At 42.1% G+C, this 22,456-nt stretch overlaps 1 protein-coding gene across 7 annotated transcripts in view; it reads right to left on the bottom strand.

Moving 5' to 3' along the window:
* LOC103278810 (collagen alpha-1(VII) chain) overlaps positions 1-19,761 on the bottom strand; it is a 127,488-nt gene extending 107,727 nt beyond the window's left edge. Inside the window, exons 1-2 of one of the 7 annotated variants that reach the window (XM_062983326.1) lie at positions 18,673-19,761; positions 2,092-2,238 (exon numbers count right to left, since the gene is read on the bottom strand). In XM_062983326.1, coding sequence (XP_062839396.1) covers positions 2,092-2,185 — 94 coding nt within the window. In that variant the 5' untranslated portion in view covers positions 2,186-2,238; positions 18,673-19,761. Of the gene's footprint in view, positions 1-2,091; positions 2,239-12,238; positions 12,656-18,672 lie in introns of those variants that run through there. The other 6 variants (XM_062983325.1, XM_062983330.1, XM_062983327.1 and 3 more) reach the window with 6 other exon arrangements.
* Between the last annotated feature and the right edge of the window lie 2,695 nt (positions 19,762-22,456).

The following is a 22,456-nucleotide window of genomic DNA, read 5'->3' as shown; positions in this document are numbered from 1 at the left end:
CCTATATCTAGAAAGACAGGGTATGTCTTTACTCTCATGGGGTTCTAGCAGGCACGGGAAAGCTTGGGCCCTCCAGGTGTTTTGGATGACAACTCCCAAAATTCCTAACAGCTGGTATTAAACTGCAAAAACTTTGTTTTTGTGGGCCACCCTGCAGCACATTTTGCTATACTTTTTCAATGAATATCTCATAGAGTCTCAGGAGCCGCCGGTGGCTTTGAAAGTACAGAAGTGTCTCACTTATCCAACACTCGCTTATCCAACGTTCTGGATTATCCAACGCATGTTTGTAGTAATGTTTTCAATATATCGTGATATTTTGGTGCTGTATTCGTAAATACAGTAATTACTACATAGCATTACTGCATATTGAACTACTTTTTCTGCCAAATTTGTTGTAAAACATGATGTTTTGGTGCTTCATTTGTAAAATCATAACCTAATTTGATGTTTAATAGGCTTTTTCTTAATCCCTCCTTATTATCCAACATATTCGCTTATCCAACGTTCTGCCGGCCTGTTTATGTTGGATAAGTGAGACTCTACTGTAGTTATTATACCTTGGAAACATTGTTTTTGTGGTTGCCACAAACTATGTTGAATTGGTTGAGACTCTATTTTTTTCATGTCAATAGCAACTTGAGAAACTGCATGTCGCTTCTGTTGTGAGAGAATTGGCTGTCTGCAAGGACGTTGACCAGGGGACACCCGGATGGCTTACCATCCTGTGGGAGGCTTCTCTCATGTTCCCACACGGGAAGCTGGAGCTGACAGATGGGAGCTCACCCCACTCCCCGGATTCAAACTGCCAACCTTTCGGTCAGCAGTTCTGCTGGCATAAGAGTTTAACCCATTGCACCTCCTAATACTCTATGAGATATTCATTGCTATAGTTTGTAATGAAGACTCTATGAAATATTATGTTATTTCTAGCCTCTGTTAAATAACAGTTTTTAGACTTTGTGGGCTTTTGTTTTCTGAGCCTAAGCAGCTGAGCGGGGAAAGGAAGGGGCCTGAAGTTGTTAGAAATTGTGGGAGTTGATGTCCATTACACTTGGACATGGGCCCAAGTTTGCCCATGTCTGTTTTGTTTGCACCAGGGCACAAAAACACACAACCCTAAACACCCAACAGTTTTGTCAATATGTTTCGGGAGGGGTCCCCTTCTGTAACCCAACACCGGCGCCAGACAGCTATATTAATCATAAGGGAGATATGATTTTATTTGAGAATTTCCCCTCGCCTCCTAGATTACTCCGTTTCATAAATCAAAAGGTTGCCAGGGACACGTCCAGGCGCTGATTTATGGCGCTGTTCCCGGTCCGAAATTAAACGGCATTATAGCCGAGTACATTGGCTTAATTGGCAGCTGGGGATTTAATATGGGCAAAATCTGGCGCTGGGATTCAAACATCCCTTTAACTCTTCAGAGTTTAAAGCTGCGCTCTGTTTGCATGCAAGTCCTGGTCAGTTAGTTGCATGGGAAACTATGCCTGCTTTCACTCATCTTGCAGATTTCTTTGCTTCCTTGCGTCCCAGCGGGTTGTGAATCTAAATGATTTAAAGGGTTTGAAAGAAATTGCATGTTTACATTCACTTAAAGTATTTACATGGCGCTCTTTCATGTCAAAAGGATGATTTTTTGGAAAACCCAGATTATGTTGCAGTATATAACAACAGGAAATGTATATCCAGTTTGAACTGGTGAGAATGTTGGCCCCAAACTAACTGCAACAGGGAGAAATGTATGGTACCACATTTAATCCTGAATCATAGACTTTGCAGATACTTGGCTTGGAAACAGTCCATGTGAAAGGAATCTAGGAGCCTTAATAACTGGACATGAGGCAACAGTGTAATGTGGCAGCTAAAAAAGCCAATGTGGTTCTAGGCTGCATCAATAAGAGCATAGTGTCCAGATTGGGGAAGTCATAGTCCTCTTCTATCCTGCTTTGGTCAGACCTCACCTGGAATAATAACTGTTGGGGAAATAATGTCATGGTTTGCAAACACACTGTGTGTTGTAGTCCTTTTGTGTTGCGATTGTACTCCATTTCCCCCCAAATACCCCTCAACATATATTTCTCTTACTTTCTTGCAGAGCCAATACTTTGTGCTGAGCCAGAAGAGCAGCCAGAATAAGGAGGATCATGGGAGATGACGTTTTCATTTTTAAAAAGATCATAAAAACCTTTCCAGGGGCACAGGCATCATTGAACTTCTTGGAAAGTTGAATTTCTGCAATGGAAAGCAAAGGTTTCATGAGACTCTGGTGCTAGTAAACTCCGTACAGCTTTGCCAGCATATTCTATAGGAAGCTTTCAAAGGTTTGACAACTAGGGCTGTGTCTACACTGCAGTTTGACACCACTTTAACTGCTATGACTCAACGCTATGGTGAATACTATAAACCTTGTAAAACTATAGCTCCCATGATTCCATAGCATTGAGGCATGGTAGGGAAAGTGGTGTCAAACTGCATTAATTGACAGTGTAAATCAGGCACGGGCAAACTTGGGCCCTCCAGGTGTTTTGGACTCCAACTCCCACAATTCCTAACAGCCGGTAGGCTGTTAGGAATTGTGGGAGTTGGAGTCCAAAACACCTGGAGGGCCCAAGTTTGCCCGTGCCTGATGTAAATGCCCCCTAGGTTTGCCAAGTTGACTGTAGCTGCATCTACATATATATTTGTTTCTTCTTTCCTCCACGTCCAAAGAAAATAAATAGTATTATACCCGTGGACATGGTTGCTTCATGAATTTGAAGCCTCTCCGGCTCACAAAAGTTTATGCTGCAATAAATCTCGAAAGTCCGACTATACCTTTTAGCGTTTTCATTCCTGACAGATGTCGAACAAATGGAAAAGGAGGGGGGGCTTGCAAAAATAAAGAAGGGAAACCCAAGGGGAACAAAGGGCTATTCGGATGGCATCTCAGAAATGCCCTTGATCTTTTATTGCTCCTCGCAAAGGGTTACTGGGGATGGCTTTCCCCCTTGTTTTTATGGGGATCTTTAAAATCCGCCCTGACACCCCATTATGCAAGGTTATGCCTCTGATCTTCCACATTAGGAAGCTGGCAGAAGGAAGTATTCCCAGGCCTAGATAGGTTGTGACTGTGTGAGAACAGAGCTAGAATTGGGGACTTGAAATCACTAAAACCCCTACAATATCTATATATTAAAAAATGTAATGTGTGTTTTTACTATAAAGTAAACAACAAAACCACTGGACCAAAACACACCAAATTTGGCCACAATACACCAACACATCCAAGGTATGTCCTTCACTCACACACACACACACACACACCAAAAAAACCCGGATTGACCTAGGTATAACACAGCCAGGCATTGAAGCTGCAAGGCTATTCAGGGCTATTTAACCAGACCAACAAAGGATTGGTAGAAGATGGCCAGGCTTTGAAGCAGCGATACTACTCTGTACTATTGAAGCTAACCAACCAAAGATTCCCCTAGGTAGCAAGCAGCCAGGCTTTGAAGTAGTGAGGCTATTCATTGCCATTCTAACAGCCCAAAAAACCATTCCCCTAGAATGCAAGTACCCAGCCTTCCAAGCAGCAAGCTCATTCCATTGCATTCTAACTAATCAAACAAGAATTCCCATAAGAAGAAAATGGCCAGGCTTTGAAGCTGCAAGGCTATTCACTGCTACTCCACCTGGCCAACAAAGGATTCCCATACGCCACAGCAACACGTGGCCGGGCACAGCTAGTAATCACATAATAATAATACTTTATTTATATTCCATTTTATCTCCCTGGAGGGACTCAGAGCAGATTAAAGTACATATAAGGCAAACATTCAATGCCTTTTTATATGAACAATGACCTACAATAACACTGATAAAGTAAAGAGCATTCCCTTTTTCCATTTCCGGCGTCTGGAGGCCATGGCCAACTTCTGGTCATGGGGAAGTGATGTTGTTCTATTTTCCATGCTAAGGGAGCCTGCTGTCTGTAGACATCTCTGATCTTTTTGCCTGCATGTCTCTTTACCTTCCCACTGAGGCAGTACCTATTGATCTACTCGCGTTGCAGGCTTTCGAACTGCTAGGTTGGCACAAGCAAAGACTGACAGTCAAAGCTTCAAACTGTTAACCTTAGAGTCAGAAGCCTTTCCTACAGCTAGCATCTTTAACCAAAGTGCTACCATGGTCTCACATATATACATCTATCTATATATATAAAATGATAAAGTTGTTTGCGCAGTGACTATAACAACAAAACTAAACATCCCAGAAATACGAAATTTGGCAACACAATGCAAAAGGCTTGCCTCCAGGTTACAACAACACAACCACACCACAAAACCACAATCCAGACCCACAAAACTCACAACAACGCATCATGCGATAACAACACAACTAAACGCCCCAGAAATACAAAACTTGGCAACACAATGCAAAAGCCTTGCCTCCCAGTTGTAACAACACAACCACACCACAAAACCACACAGGACCCACAAAACTCACAACAATGCATTGTGACTATAACAACACAACTAAACGCCCCAGAAATACGAAACTTGGCAACACAATGCAAAAGCCTTCCCTCCAGGTTGTAACAACACAACCACACCACAAAACCACAATCTGGACCCATAAAACTCACAACAACGCATCATGACTATAACAACACAACTAAACGCCCCAGAAATACGAAACTTGGCACACAAGTAAACGCCCCAGAAATACAAAACTTGACAACACAACACAAAAGCCTTTTCTCCCAGTTGTAACAACACAACTACACCACAAAACCACAATCCGGACCCACAAAACTCACAACAACGCATCGTGACTATAACACAACTAAACGCCCCAGAAATACAAAATTTGGCAACACAACGCAAAAGCCTGGCCTCCCAGTTGTAAGAACACAACCACAACACAAAACCACAATCCGGACCCACAAAACTCACAACAACGCATCATGACTATAACAACACAACTAAACGCCCCAGAAACACAAAACTTGGCAAAACAATGCAAAAGCTTTGCCTCCCAGTTGTAACAACACAACCACACCACAAAACCACACTGGACCCACAAAACTCACAACAACGCATCATGACTATAACAACACAACTAAATGCCCCAGAAATATGAAACTTGGCAACACAACATAAAAGCATTCCCTCCCGATTGTAACAACCACACCACAAAACCACAATCCGGACCCACAAAACTCACAACAGTGCATCGTGACTATAACAACACAACTGTACAGTAAATAAAAAGCAATACTCTGAAAACAGAGGGTTTCCAGACATGAATCAACCAAGGGCAGTTAACGACTCTAAACAAAGGATGCCCCAGAGGCAGGAAGAAGACAGCAGATAAGCTTTTCAATGCTAATTTAAGTGATTAACTACACACATTCACACTGACCTCTCTCACCCTAGACTTTCCACAGATATATATTAACCTCTTTGCTTAGTTTTCTCCATACCTCACAACCTCTGAGGATGCCTGCCATAGATGTGGGCGAAACGTCAGGAGAGAATGCTTCTGGAACATGGCCACACAGCCCGAAAGACATACAACAACCCAATGTGCATTTTATTATGGAGTAAACAACAAAACTACTGAAACAAATCACACCAAATTTGGCCACAAAAGACATAGTCATCCAAAATATGTCTTTCAAACAAAAAAAAATCTAGAAAAATAAAGTCCATATTAGAGGAAGAGCAATAAATGTTTTTCCCCTTGCTGCCAGTTAGAAGGGTAGGCTCCACCCACTTTGTCTTTTCCTTAATCCCTCCTTATTATAAGCAACATTTTCACTTATCCAACTTTCTGCTGGCCCGTTTATGTTGGATAAGTGAGACTCTATTGTATGATGATAATGTTAGCGAAATCTATGGTAGATCCAGTGAATCAATAACATTCATTTGTGGATTCAGACTAATAGGATTTGGGTCTTCTTTGCTTACTCATTTGGCAAGTAACCTGCAATATGAACTACATTTGGTGAATAAATTGGACTAGCTAGGCTTATAAAAGACTGGTGGCTCCCCTGCCAAGGAGAGGATGAAGCCATTGCAAACTTTTAGCCACTTGAAAGGAGCTATCCAAGGTGCTGGATCTGTCTGAGAACCTAGAAGACCCTGGCTCTCTCCTGGGAGAGCTTCATCAGCCTCTCATTTAAACTCTGGAGCGGATACATACTCCCATTGAGATAGGAAGTACCTGCTGATGCTGCAAGGCACACACAAATGGGAGGGATGCGGCCAGGCTGGGATGGGCAAGGGCTCCTTTCCATAAATTCAAGGATCTACTTGGTCATAAGCCTAAAGGGAGATAATAATAATAATAATAATAATAATAATAATAATAATAATAATAATGCCAAAAGATCCCAGCCGGCATTTGGAAACAATAGACGTTGACAAAATTACGATATGCCAACTGCAAAAGGCCACCCGACTGGGATCTGCACGCATCATCCGAAAATACATCACACAGTCCTAGACACTTGGGAAGTGTTCGACTTGTGATTTTGTGATACGAAATCCAGCATATCTACTGTAGATATAGTTTTTCAGCCCTTTTTTTAAGACTGAAAAAGCCCCCCTCAGCTTGTACTTGGGTGAGTGTCCTGGTTGGCTTATATTTGGGTCAGCTTATACTTGAGAATATATGGTACATTTATTATTTTTCTCTATTATTATTGGTATTGTTACATTTATTATTTTTCTCTATTATTGTTGCTACTATTACATTTATTTTACTCTATTTTTTATTATTAATACATTTATTATTTCACTCTGATATTATTATTATTGCATTTATTATTTTCCTGTATTTATTATTGTTGTTGTTGTTGTTGTTGTTGTTGTTACATGTTTTATTTTACTCTATTGTTATTAAAAGGATACATAAACACATTTACATTGAAGAAGATGAGAATGATTTGATCAGAGATGGACAGTCTTATCTTAAATGTGAGCTTTATGTAAATATTCAAAAACACTGAACCTACTGATCCCTCAATTAATGTAATTTTATTGGTATCTATTTTTATTTCTGAAATTTACCACCTAGGCTTATACTGGAGTCAATGTTTTCCCAGGTTTTTTTGTGGTAAAATTAGGTGCCTCGGCTTATATTCAGGTCGGCTTATACTTGAGTATATATGGTACCTTGTTTGCTGTGTCATTAATAATAATAATAATAATAATAATAATAATAATAATAATAATAATAATAATGAGGACTCGGAGCAGTTTGCATGGGGAGCAAGCCCAATCAAAACATTTAACATCAAACGTCATCAGTCATACAAAAAAATCACAATAAAAACAATTTAAACAGAACATAGTTAAAAACATCGTTAAAACACAATAATAAAATAATTAACAGTCATCATATGCCAGTAAAAAGTCCAATATAGGACATAAATGGGCAACAATCAAAACTGATAAAAGTGTCTATATCAAAATAGACATACATGAAAAGAATATAAAAGGGAAGATGAATGATTTTACTTAAACATTAGGTCAGATTTTCTGTTGGTTATAGCTGTTTAATAGTGGAATGTGCTGCCTAAAGTTTGGTGGCATCTCCTTCTCTGTAGCCTTTTAAGAAGAAGCTGGATGGCCATCTGTTGGGAGAGCTTGGATTGTATCCTCCTATGTGGCCGAATGGGGTTGGACTGGATGGCCCTTGGGGTCTCTTCCGATTCCAATCATGCACTTTTTGACCTGATTGCCCCCATATTATCCATTGATGGTGATGTTCATTTTTATTACCTTCCTTATCTGGTCACTATGGTGGTTTTGTATTTTGTGTTTTTAATTTGTTTAATATATCTGCATGTTATATTGATATAGTTTTTACTTACTTATATTGGTTTTAACTGTCATATTTTGTTTTGTTTTGGGCTTGGCCCCATGTTAGCTGCTCTGAGTCCCTTTGGGGAGATGGTAGCGGGATAGAAAAATAAAGTATTACAGTAGAGTCTCACTTATCCAACACTCGCTTATCCAACGTTCTGGATTATCCAACGCATTTTTGTAGTCAATGTTTTCAATATATCGTGATATTTTGGTGCTAAATTCATAAATACAGTAATTACTACATAGCATTACTGCGCATTGAACTACTTTTTCTGCCAAATTTGTTGTCTAACATGATGTTTTGGTGCTTCATTTGTAAAATCATAACCTAATTTGATGTTTAATAGGCTTTTCCTTAATGCCTCCTTATTATCCAACATACAGTAGAGTCTCCCTCATCCAACATAAACGGGCCGGCAGAATGTTGGATAAGTGAATATGTTGGATAATAAGGAGGGATTAAGGAAAAGCCTATTAAACATCAAATTAGGTTATGATTTTACAAAGTAAGTGTCAGGGGATGATGGGATGCAGAGTGGATTCCAAAAATCATCATCCTCGTCTCACCTCCTTCTCCAGACTGTATTTGATGGTATCGTCCTACCTGATAGAAGCTGAATGACCAAAAACATCATGTTATACAACAAATTTGACAGAGAAAGTAGTTCAATACGCAGTAATGCTATGTTGTATTTACAAATTTAGCACCAAAATATCATGATGTATTGAAAACATTGACTACAAAAATGCATTGGATAATCCAGAACGTTGGATAGGCGAGTGTTGGATAAGTGAGACTCTACTGTATTTATTTACAGAATTTATATTCCGCCCTTCTCACCCCGAAGGGGACTCAGGGCGGATCACATTACACATATAGGCAAACATTCAATGCCTTTTAACATAGAACAAAGACAAAAAAACATAGGCTCCGAGCGGGCCTCGAACTCATGACCTCCTGGTCAGAGTGATTCATTGCAGTTAATTGCAGCTGGCTTGCTCTCCCGCCTGCGCCACAGCCCGGGCCCTACATATTCGCTTATCCAACATTCTGCTGGCCCGTTTATGTTGGATAAGTGAGACTCTACTGTATTATTATTATTCTATGATTTTAGTCAAAGTAGATCAATAAAGTTCTGCTCAAGTATTGAACCAGAGGAGAGCCTATGCAAATCTGTTTGGTGGTGAATTGGGTCCTGCTAGCTTTTCAGCCCAAATCCCCAGACCAGGGGTCCCCAAACTAAGGCCCGGGGGCCGGATGCGGCCCATCGAAGCTATTTATCTGGCCCCCATGGCACAAAGGCAGAAGGGGGTTGGGCTAAATGACCCAAGGAGTCTCTTCTTCTCTTAAAACCATTATTATTATTATTATTATTATTATTATTATTATTATTATTATTATTATTATTATTAACATTGAGGCTGGGTGGCCATCTGTCAGGGATGCTTTGCTTGTGCTTTTGCTGCACAAAGGCAGAAGGGGATTGGACTCAATGGCCCAAGGGGTCTCTTCCAACCCTCTTTATTATTATTATATTATTATTATTATTATTATTATTATTATTATTATTATTATTATTATTATTGTTAACATTGAGGCTGGGTGGCCATCTGTCAGGGGTGCTTTGCTTGTGCTTTCAGTGCACAAAGGCAGAAGGAGTTGGACTAAATGGCCCAAGGGGTCTCTTCCAACCCTCTTTATTATTATTATTATTATTATTATTATTATTATTATTATTATTATTATTGACACAACGACGTTGTATGTCACCGCAAACAAGATAGACATGCTGGATTTCGTTTCACAAAATCCCAAGTCGAACACTTCCCAAGTGTCTAGGACTGTGTGATGTATTTTCAGATGATGCGTGCAGATCCCAGTAGGGTGGCCTTTTGCAGTTGGCAGATCGTAATTTTGTCAATGTCTATTGTTTCCAAATGCCGGCTGAGATCTTTTGGCACGGCACCCAGTGTGCCCATCACCACTGGGACCACCTGCACTGGTTTCTGCCAGAGTCTTTGAAGTTCAATCTTGAGGTCCTGATAGCGGCTGAGTTTTTCCTGTTGTTTTTCTTATTATTATTATTATTATTATTATTATTATTATTATTATTATTAACATTGAGGCTGGGTGGCCATCTGTCAGGGATGCTTTGCTTGTGCTTTTGCTGCACAAAGGCAGAAGGGGATTGGACTCAATGGCCCAAGGGGTCTCTTCCAACCCTCTTTATTATTATTATTATTATTATTATTATTATTATTATTATTATTATTATTAACATTGAGGCTGGGTGGCCATCTGTCAGGGATGCTTTGCTTGTGCTTTTGCTGCACAAAGGCAGAAGGGGATTGGACTCAATGGCCCAAGGGGTCTCTTCCAACCCTCTTTATTATTATTATTATTATTATTATTATTATTATTATTATATATTATTATTATTATTATTATTAACATTGAGGCTGGGTGGCCATCTGTCAGGGATGCTTTGCTTGTGCTTTTGCTGCACAAAGGCAGAAGGGGATTGGACTCAATGGCCCAAGGGGTCTCTTCCAACCCTCTTTATTATTATTATTATTATTATTATTATTATTATTATTATTATTATTATTATTATATTATTATTATTATTATTATTATTATTATTATTATTATTATTATTATTAACATTGAGGCTGGGTGGCCATCTGTCAGGGATGCTTTGCTTGTGCTTTTGCTGCACAAAGGCAGAAGGGGGTTGGACTTGATGGCCCAAGGGGTCTCTTTCAACCCACTTTTTTGTTGTTGTTCTTGTTGTTATTAATTATTATTGCTCGGTGACCAACTATTGTCCGGCCCTCCAACGATCCGAAGGATCGTGAACTGGCCCCCTGTTTGAGAAGTTTGGGGACCCCTGCCCCAGACCTAATGAATCCACAAAAATGAATATTTCTATACTGCCAAATGCAAAAGGAGCCAAACCAAAAACCATCATCACCGCTTGATCCATGGCTTCAGGGTCAGGATTATTTTATTCTTAAATGACAGGTCCATTCACTCAGGCTGACAGCAAAGACGGTTACAAGGATGTTCTCATAACAAAATCGCCCCGAGCTGGCTTCTCAGCTGCCAGATCAGATCCCGGGGTGGAAGGAGACGGAGGCGGAGGCGCTGGGGCCCTCTCGCAGGACAAATGGCATCTTGTTAGGTATTTATGTTGTGTCAAGTGTCTTACCATCATGGGGAGGTGGGTTGTGATGTTGTACAAACCTCATATTTCTAGCTATGTTTCCAGAACTACTGCAAAAAATGACAGATCCCATGCTCAATCAACCAAGGCACATTGGGACACATTGCTCATGGGGAGATGTCACGTAACAGGAGCTCATGTGGCATAATGGGACATTTTGTTGTGCATCATCACAATTCACTGTTCATTCTATCAGCAACACAGCTACGGGTTGAATGAAAAGTAACGCCTCCACCTTCGTTACTTGGGTTTGGATGGGAATATTTTAATTAAATGAAACGCAGAAATAATCCTCAGGCAGAAAGTAGCTAGTAGTGTAGCCATTCAATGCAAATTAGGGTGATTAATTGGAACATTTACACTATCAGAGGGTTGTTGTATGTCTTTCGGCCTGTGTGACCATGTTCCAGAAGTATTCTCTCCTGACATTTCGCCCACATCTATGGCAGGCATCCTCAGAGGTTGTGAGGTATATCCTCCAACTGACAAGAGTTCTTCCCACACCCTGGACTTCCCCACAGATATAGATAAACATTCCTTGCTTAGTTTTTTCATACCTCACAACCTCTGAGGATGCCTGCCATAGATGTGGGCGAAACGTCAGGAGAGAATACTTCTGGAACATGGCCACACAGCCCGAAAGACATACAACAACCCTGTGATCCTGGCCATGAAAGCCTTTGACAACACAATCCTTAGAATGTGCTCTTTAACTACCACCATTCACTTTTCCACACCATCACCAGACAATTGGATACATTTCTGCCAATGATGAACAAGTTTTCTGAAGCCGTCACGGAAGAAGTTGACACTCTGTTTCTGCAACCGGCATCTCACAGTCCCCATCGTGCACGGATCTTCCGATAGCCAAGCAAAGCAATAATGTGACCCACACGTTCTTGTGAAATGCTGATTAGGCTTGAAATATCTCCCTGAGTGATACGACGATCGTTCTGAATCAATCTTGTCAACCTTTTGCTTGTGAAACTGGGTGGTTGCTGTCACAGGACATCCAACTCTTTGTTTGTCATGCAAGTCAGATGTTCCCACATCAACATCTTCAAACTCTCCGATGAATCTCCTTTGGAGTGACACCTTCTGCTGTCAAGAATTCAATGACTGCACGTTGCTTAAGTCACATTGACTTACCGTCTATGCAGGGTTCCATTTTAACAACACAACCATTCAATGCTAAGGCTTCCTGCCAAATGGAACTGTAGAGGAGAGTCTACTGAACAAGCCAGGACCTGCCGCAGACCAGGACTGCCATCTGTTGAGGAGTTACGAAGGTGGAGGCATTACTTTTCATTCAACCCTCGTACATCACCATAAAGCCATGCATTGTAGCCTCTGGTGCATCAACACTGCAGAATTTATGAAGTCTGACGCCGAGTTTCTGTGAGTTTTCCGGGCTGTATGGCCATGTTCCAGAAGCATTCTCTCCTATTTGAAGTTTGACACCACTTCAGATTCCGTGGCTCAGTTCCATGGAATCATAAGAGTTGCAGCTTGACAAGGTCTTTAGCCTTCTCTGCCGAAGAGAGCTGGTGCCTTGTTAAACTACAACTCCCAGGCTTCCATAACACCGAGCCCTTAGCCCAAAGTGCTATCAAACTGAATTATTATTTTATTATTATCCTTATTATTATACTTGTTTATACCTTTTTTTTTTATCTCTGCCAAAGGGGACTCATTCTTCAGTGTAGATGCAGCTCACCTGGGGAGTATTTTAGCATGACCTTTTGTAAATATAAACCCACTTCTTCAGATTAGAGGGATATTAAGGCTTCAAGTATATAGTCTGTTTATATCTATATATATAAAAGAGTGATGGCATCACGGCGACCCACAAAACAACAAAACTACAGGCCCCCCAACCTCGAAATTTGACAACACAACCCATCATCCACAGCTCTAGGTCGATACAACAAAAAGAAAAGAAAAATAAAGTCCTAATTAGAGAGAGATAATTGCTTTTATCCAATTGCTGCCAGTTAGAAGGCTAAGCTCCTCCAACTTGGTCTTCTAGCAACCCAATAAAAAATAATAAAAACACTAAAAAATTAATACAATAAAATACTATAATAACAGCAAATAACTAGAAATAATACAAGAAAATAATAAAATATAATAAATAAAAAGATAACTTACAATAAAATTAATTTAAAAATACAAATAACGTCAAATAAAAATTACACAACAATTTTTAACCAATACCACCACCACTTTGCCACAGCAACGTGTGGCCAGGCACAGCTAGTAATATATATAATATATGGAGTGGGATGTAATTGTGTAATCTTCTATATATATAAAAGGAGAATAGCATCGCTCCACCGGGCAAAACAACAAAACTAAAGGCCCCCCAACCTAGAAAATTGACAACACAACCCCTCATCCACGTCTCTAGGTTCTTACAAACAAACTACACATCCCTAACCTCCATGGGGCCAAAAAAGACCCAAATGCACCCCTTTGTGACCCACCTTGATTGACACTAAACAGCCTTGCAGCTTCAAAGCCAGGCTGCCTCCTAGGCCACAGCAAAAAAACAAAAACAAAACAACAGTGTGAATTTTAAACCATTGTGTAGAAGGGGCCTCATATAATCCTCTTCAAGGCAAATCATACAACATTATCAATATAATGTATAATAATTACTGTGCTCTAATAGCAATACACAACAATATAATCTCTAAAATTAGGACACTAAATAAACAACAACACTCAGAACACAGGGAAATTCCACACAGGAAACAACCAGGCCCAGCTAACACCTCCCAACATATTTTTCTTTTCTTTTTGTTGTATCAACCTAGAGCCGTGGATGATGGGTTGTGTTGTCAAATTTCGAGGTTGGGGGGCCTGTAGTTTTGTTGTTTTGTGGGTCGCCGTGATGCCATCACTCTTTTATATATATAGACTATTACTCTGTGCTGCACCTAAAGGAGTGGGTTGACACCCACGAAAGCTCATGCAAAAATAAGAACCATGTAAAGGGACTGCTAGGTTCACTTTTCCCTCTGTTTTGAAAACAAGGAGACGTGTGAAGACACAGTTGTCTAGATGTGTTTCCTCCTTGCAAGTCTGGCTTTGTCTGGTTTTGGGACATAGCATCACATTCCCTCCAGCTTTGCTTCCCCAAATATGCTTCCCCCAAGATCTTCCTCCAGTTTGTTCCAGCTGTTTGGTCTGGACCCCAGCCAAAAAGCCCTTCTCTTTCAGATCAAACATCTGTGAGTTCTTTGTACATTTAAGAACATTAAAGAACTAAGAACACATAAGGCCTCTTTTCAGTGTTTGACACCATCAGGCGAGAGGGAATGAATTCAGGAATGAGTGGCTATGGGTTTCATAGGATCATAGACTCATAGCATTGGAAGGGACCCCCAAAGGCCATCCAGCCCAACCCCACTTTGTCATGCAATTAGACACAACCAAAGTACTCCTAAAATATGGCCATCCAGCTTCTGTCATGTAGGAAGACACCATCAAAGCCCTCCTTTTTGACATGGACTGTTTTCAAGCTAGATGTCACCCATCCTATATCATTGTTGTCTTCAATTGTGACCCTGTAAAGGGATTTTCTGGGGCTGAGAGAATGTGACTCACCTAAGATCAAGGGCCGGGCTGTGGCACAGCTGGCTAGTAACCAGCTGCAATAAATCACTACTGACTGAGAGGTCATGAGTTCGAAGCCCAGGTCGGGTTAAGCCCCCGACCATTAAATAGCCCGGCTTGCTGTTCACCTATGCAGCCCCGAAAGACAGTTGCATCTGTCAATTAGGGAAATTTAGGTACGCTTTATGCGGGAGGCCAATTTAACTAATTTACAACATCATAAAATTGTCAGCAAAACACAAGGAATGGAATGAGGAAGTACAGCCACTACTGGACAGTGAAGCAACAGCTCCCCCTGTGGCTGGAATCGTGAAGCTGGAAAAAAATGTTAAAAATGCCTCTGTGTCTGTCTATATATGTTGTTTGTCTGTTGGCATTGAATGTTTGCCATATATGTGTTCATTGTAATTCGCCCTGAGTCCCCTTCGGGGTGAGAAGGGCGGAATATAAATACTGTAAATAAATAATAAATAAAATCAAAGAGATCCCATGGCTGAGCAGGGCTTCGAAGCCTGCTCTCCAAAGCCCAATGCCCAAATGCCCAAAAGCCCAATGCCCAAATAATCAGACCACTCTCGTTGCTATGTTTTGCTTCTCATTGACAGCTGAGAGGTAGGAAAAAGTTGAAGTGGAAACATCTGGGTAACAGCAGCATTCTTGGGAGCTGTTTGCTAATGTGCGAAGTGGGGCGCTGATTGAAAAACAGCCTTCCCGGATTTGTTAGGCTGGAAACAAAACGGGAAATGCAAGAAGCTCAACCACAGCTGCTCACATTTTCATTCATGCAAAGGAAGGAATCAGGAAACTTGTAGCAACTCAGAGCCATGTAAAGCTTTCAGGAAGATGCCAGAGTGGCATAGTTGTTTGCACATTGGAACATGACTCTGGAGGATGGAGTTCGAACATTGGCTCAGCCATGAAAAATTGGAAGAAGTTGTCCAATAGACCCTCAAAAATGCCCAGTCACCCTCCCTTTAAAGCAAAATCACCCCACAAATAAGGAGCCCCCAATGGCATAGTGGGTTAAAGCCTTGTGACTTTAGGTTGGGTTGCTGACCTGAAGGCTGCCAGGTTCGAATCCAACCTGGGGAGAGCACGGATGAGCTCCCTCTATCAGCTCCAGCTCCATGCGGGGACATGAGAGAAGCAGAGGGTAAAACATCAAAAAATCTGGGAGTCCCCTTGGCAACGTCCTTGCAGACGGCCAATTCTCTCACACCAAAAGCGACTTGCAGTTTCTCAAGTCACTCCTAACATGAAAAAGAAAAATCACAAATGTCCAAAATATATGAAAATACTCTGCATACATTTTGCAACTAAAATGCCATCAACGCTAGTGGTGTGCATTTGTATGGAATCGCTGTTTGTTTTGTTTAGTTTCATTCGTTTCAGCTCATTTTCGTTTTTTTCTCCACTTCCGCAAACGGGTTGCCTATCCAAATGGGATTTTTGTCTCGTGTCTGAAAAAAAATTCGGACCATTGGGAGAAAATAATTATAGTTCTCCTAAGGGCCAGTTTTGGAGCCCCCCAGTGGTGCAGTGTGTTAAAGCACTGAGCTGCTTAACTTGCTGACCGAAAGGTTGCAGGTTCGAATCCTGGGAGCGGATTAAGTGCCTGCTGTTAGCTCCAGCTTCTGCCAACCTAGCAGTTCGTAAACATGCAAATGTGAGTAGATCAATAGGTACCGCTCCGGTGGGAAGGTAACGGCGCTCCACATGACCTTGGAGGTGTCTACGGACAATGCCGGCTCTTCGGCTTAGAAATGGAGATAAGCACCAACCCCCAGAGTCGGACACAACTAGACTTAACATTAGGGGAAGCTTTTACCTTTTATCTAGGGACCAGTTTTAGAGAGAGAGACTGAAGGTTTGAATAGAGACAGGAGCCCAAAAATGCCTTTGCGTTCAAAATACATGTAATCTATAGCCACTAATAAGACTACCCTACTGTATTTGTTCTCAATACAGGCCAAAGGAGAAGGAGGACCAAGTCACAGGCAATACAGAGAGATAGGGAGAAATAAAAGTAGTTTTTCCAAGTTCCAGTTATAGAGAGAGAGACAGGTTTGATTTCTAAACAAAGAAGTGAAGCCCAACCGTTTCTTTCCTTTGAAATTTCATGTTGCCTTTTGTTTCGTCCAAAAATGGCACCTATCATTTTGTGCATCCGAATGGATGGTACAAAACTAATGAAACAGATTAAACGAATACAGTGCACAACACTAATCAACACCCCTTTGCACCAAATCAATACAACTTTGCCTAACATAGGACAACCAACCAATATATTTTGAGCCTAGTACTGTACTTTTAGAATAATCACCTATATACCCACCTGTCTAGCAGAAACCCACATTGAATTTCTTTTTCTCTGAACACATAGGTATGTGGTTGCACAACTTGAGGTGCATCGGCATTGTAGAATGGATGCAGTTTGACATCACTTTGACTGTCATGGCTTAATGCTATGGAGTCGTGGAAGCTGTAGTATGGCGAGACACAGTGCTATTTGACAGTGAAAGCTAAAGACACTGTAAATCTACAACTCCCAAGACCCTATAGCATTGAGCCACAGAAGTTAAAGTTGTGTCAAACTGCATTAGTTCTGCAGTGTAGGTGCACCCATGCTTGCAAGACACAATCTCCAAGTCCAATGGAACTGATGTGCCATGTTTTACGAGGGTTGAATGAAAAGTAATGCCTCCACCTTCGTTACCTAGGTTTGGATGGGAATATTTTAATAAATCAAATGCAGAAATAATCCTTAGAATGTGCTCTTTAACTACCACTATTCATTTCCCACATCATCACCAGACAATTGGATGCATTTCTGCCAACGATGAACAAGTTTTCTGAGGCTGTCACGGAAGAAGTCGACACTCTGTTTCCGCAACCAGCATCTCACAGGATCCATCATGCACAGATCTTCCGATAGCCAAGCAAACAATAATGTCACCCACACGTTCTTGTGAAATACCAATTATGCTTGAAATTTCTCTCTGAGTGATACGACGATCGTCCTGAATCAATCTGTCAACCTTTTACTTGTGAAACTTGGTGATTTCTGTCACAGGACGTCTGACTCTTTGTTTGTCACGCAAGTCAGATGTTCCCACCTCAACATCTGTAAACTTACTCACCCAACGACACACAGGACTCACATCAACACAATCACCCTAAACAGCTTGCGTTCTCTGATGAATCTCCTTTGGGGTGACACCTTCTGCTGTCAAGAATTCAGTGACTGCACGTTGCTTAAGTTGCATTGACCGACCGTCTGCGCAGGGTTCCATACTTCGCACTTTAACAACACACCATTCAATGCTAAGGTTTCCTGCCAAATGGAACTGTAGAGGAGAGTCTACTGAACAAGTCATTACCTTCTGCATACCAGTACTGCCATCTGATGAGGAGTTACGAAGGTGGAAGCATTGCTTTTCATTCAACCATCATAAGATCGCTATGTGAAAGCCCCACTCATTTTGCAGGAGACCGTAAACCTTTATAGGACTAAGAAATTCTTAATGTTGGCTGCTTTGCATCCTGCTGTTTTAATCCCAAGCTTTACTTCATTGGGAGACAAACAAATAATGTATATCATACAGTAGAGTTTTGCTTATTTAATATAAACAGACCGACAGAACATTAGACAAGCGAAAATGTTGGATAATAAGGAGGGATTAGGGAAATGTCTATTAAACATCCAATTTCATTATGATTTTACAAATTAAGCCCCTAAACATCATGACAGAAAAAACAGTTCAATACATGGTAATGTTATGTAGTAATTACTGTATTAACAAATTTAGCACCAAAACATTGCAATGTATTGAAAACATTGACTACAAAAACACTGACTTCTAAAAGGCAGACTACGTTGGATAATACAGAACGTTGGATGAGCGAAGGTTGGATAAGCAAGACTCTACTGTATTACTACAGGGGATTTGAACACTACTTACCTGTCTTGGGCTTGCATGCAAAAAATAATATTAATAATAATACTTATATAGAAAAAAACTATAATAATTGGAAAGCTTGGGCAGGTGTCTTGTCTCTTTTCGACGTCAAAGGTAGTTAAGATTTAGATTCAAAAAAACCAAAAACATTCATCCAAAGCAGGTCAGCAAAGCTCCAGCTTGACAAATCCCCAGTCGCCGGTAGTTCTAGTTCCAGCATTTGCAGAAGAAAATAATAAAGTCCGAAAGGGAAAAAAATAAAGTACAAAAAACTCCAAGCAAAGTTGGGAGGAAGGAGAAAGGAGGAGGAAAGGTTACATGCACAAGCCGCTCTCGGCGATGGAGTTCGGTCTTTGATTCCTGGGATGAATAAAAATCAGTCCGACTGGCTTTTACGGGGGTCTCTTTTCCCCATGTGATGCTTGCAGTGAGGAATGTGTAAAGGAGGGAGGGAAAGAAGGAAGGAAGGAAAGAAAGAAAGAAGGAAGGAGGGGAGACGGGGCCCCTATATACCTCATGGGCGAAAGGCATCTTGAAGAATTCCTCAGCCAAAATACTAAGGAATTACAAGGAAGAGTAGACTAAGGCAGGTATGGGCCAACTTGGTTCCTCCAGGTGTTTTGGACTTCAACTCCCACCATTCCTAACAGCCTCAGGCCCCTTCCTTTTCCCCCTCAGCCGCTTAAGCGGCTGAGGGGGAAAAGGAAAGGGCCTGAGGCTGTTAGGAATGGTGGGAGTTGAAGTCCAAAACACCTGGAGGAACCAAGTTGGACCATGCCTGGTCTAAGGGAACACCTAAAAAAAGGCGGGTTGGGAATCATAGGTTCATATTATCTTAGGACTTGGAAGAAACCCCAAGATCATCCAGTCCAACTCCTACCTGTCATACAGGAAGGCCCAATCCAAGCCCTCCAAACAGATGGCCACCCAACCAACGCTTAAGAACCTCCAGAGAAGGTAGAACCTCTTGTCCTGTGGTGTGAATCCAAAGCTCCCTTGGTGTCTCTAGGGTTGGGAATCATAGGTTCATATTATCTCAAGAGTTGGAAGAGACCCCCAGGACCATCTTATGCCACACAGTCCAAGCCCTCCAAACAGATGGCCACCCAACCAACACTTAAGAACCTCCAGAGAAGCTAGAACCTCTTGTCCTGTAGTGTGAATTCAAAGCTCCCTTGGTGTCTCTAGGGTTGGGAATCATAGGTTCATATTAGCTCAAGAGTTGGAAGAGGACCATCTTCTGTCGCACAGGAAGTCCCAATCCAAGCCCTCCAAAAAGATGACCACCCAGCCAATGTTTAAGAACCTCCAGAGAAGGTGGAACCTCTTGTCCTGTAGTGTGAATCCAAAGCTCCCTTGGTGTCTCCAGGGTTGGGAATCATAGGTTCATATTATCTCAAGGGTTGGAAGAGACCTTAATTGACCATCTTCTGCCACGCAGGAAGTCCCAACCCAAGCCCTCCAAACAGATGGCCATCCATCCAAAGCTTAAGAACCTTCAGAGAAGGTGGAACCTCTTGTCCTGTGGTGTGAATCCAAAGCTCCTTTGGTGTCTCTAGGGTTGGGAATCATAGGTTCATATTATTGTAAGAATTGGCAGAGACCCCCAGGCCCATCTTCTGTTGCACAGGAAGTCCCAACCCAAGCCCTCCAAAAAGATGGCCATCCAGCCAATGCTTAAGAACCTCCAGAGAAGGTGGAACCTCTTGTCCTGTGGTGTGAATCCAAAGCTCCCTTGGTGTCTCTAGGGTTGGGAATCATAGGTTCATATAATCATAAGAGTTGGAAGAGACCCCCAGGACCATCTTCTGTTGCACAGGAAGTCCCAACGCAAGCCCTCCAAACAGATGGCCGCCCAGCCAATGCTTAAGAACCTTCAGAGAAGCTGGAACCTTTTTTCCTGTACCTTGAATCCATGGCTTCCTTGTGTCTCTAGAGCAGCTAGGAAATAATCTTGCCTCCTTCTCCTCAATGTGACATCCTTTCAAAAATATTGAAACATGGCTCCCATGTCCACTTCTCTCAGCCTTCTCTTCTCGAAGCTCAACATCCTCAACTTTCCAAGATGCTCCTCAGAAGGCTTCACGGCTTCCACACTTTTGATCCATCTCCAAGCACTTTCCATCTTTTCCTTAGCTTTCTTGGGTTGAGGTGTCCATAACTGGACTCAAAGTTATTCAAGGTGAGGTCTAACCAAAGCAGAAGAAAATACGACTTCCCTCAATTGAGACACTAGACTCATAGAATGACAGAGTTGGAAGAGAACACATGGGCCATCTAGTCCAACCCCCTTCTTCCATTCAGGAAAAGCACAATCAAAGTATCTCAGACAGGTGGCCATCCAGCCTCTGTTTAAAAGCTTCCAAGGAAGGAGCTCCCACCACACTCCAAGACAGAGAGTTCCACTGTTGAACAGCTCTCCTTACACTCAGTAAGTTCTTCCTAATGTTCAATGGAATCTCCTTTCCTGTCATTTGAACCCATGGCTCCATTGAGTCCTAGTCTACAGGGCAACAGAAAACAAGCCTGCTTCCTCTTCCTTATGACATCCTTTCACATATTTATACACAGTGATCATGTCTCCTCTCCATCTTCTCTTCTGCAGGGTAAACATGCCTGGTTCTTTAAGACGTTCTTCATCAGGATCCATGGTCTCCAGACCTTTGATCCTTTTAGTTGTCCTCTTCTGGACACTTTTCAGCTTGTCAATATCTCTCTTGAACTGTGCTGCCCAGAATTGGACACAGCGTGATTCCAGGTAAAGAGGTCTGATCAAAGCAGAATATAAAGGCAGCATGACTTCCCTTGATCTAGACACTATTCTCCTTTGGATGCAGCCCAAAATCCCATTGGCTTTTTCAGCTGCTGCATCACACTGTTGGCTCATGTTCAACGTGTTCCCCATGAAGACTCTAAGATCTTTCTCACATGGGCTATTGTCGAGCCAGGCATCACCCATTCTGTATCTTCGCATTTCATTTTTTCTGCCGCGATGTAGTATCTAGGCTGCATCCTATTGATGCACCCTAGAATTGTATTGGCCTTTTTAGCTGCCACATCACATAAGGCTGAGGAATAGAGAGTATTTTTAAGACAGTGCTTTATTTAGAGGAAAGATGGGGAAGGTGTGGATCTCAACCAGGGCCGGCCGGAGATATTTTTAAATGTTAAGCGGGGGTGCTAAAAAGCGCCCCCGCCACCGGCCCCGCCTCCCACGCCCTGGCCCCGCCCAGCATGCCCTGGCCCCGCCTCCCACGCTGCGTGGGAGGCGGGGCCAGGGCGAATAGTGCTGGGGGCGGGGCCAGAGTTGGCCCCACCCCCCGTCCAGCGTGCCCTGGCCGCGACCAGGAAGTAAGGCCCAAATGGCCTAGCTGTGCTGTGCGCGTGCGCACAGCACAGCTAGGCCATTTTGCCCTTAGTCAACAAACTAAGGGCAAAAATGGCTTATCTGGCTGTGCGCATGCGCACAGCACAGATAGGCCATTTTGCCCTTAGTTTGTAGACTAAGGGCAAAATGGCCTATCTGCTTGTCGCGGTTTGGCGTGGGCGCGGGGATTGAAGCCCCGCGCCAACACCGGAGGCGTCGGTGGCGCTACGGGTCGCTGTCGACGCCTCGACAGCGCCCCTAGCGGCCAGCGCCCGAGGCGGCCGCGTCAGCGGCCTCGTAGAAACAACCGGCCCTGATCTCAACTCAACCAAACTATTCCACTTTACTATGTTTTTAGTCTCTTTTAACTACTTCTTCATATTATGTGTGTTCAAGTCATCGAATACTAAGCTGAAAAAG

This window comes from Anolis carolinensis, chromosome 5 (genome assembly GCF_035594765.1).
Source record: "Anolis carolinensis isolate JA03-04 chromosome 5, rAnoCar3.1.pri, whole genome shotgun sequence".
Taxonomy (NCBI): domain Eukaryota; kingdom Metazoa; phylum Chordata; class Lepidosauria; order Squamata; family Dactyloidae; genus Anolis; species Anolis carolinensis.
The sequence above is the reverse complement of the archived record's forward strand: the minus strand, read 5'-3'. Positions and strand labels throughout refer to the sequence as shown.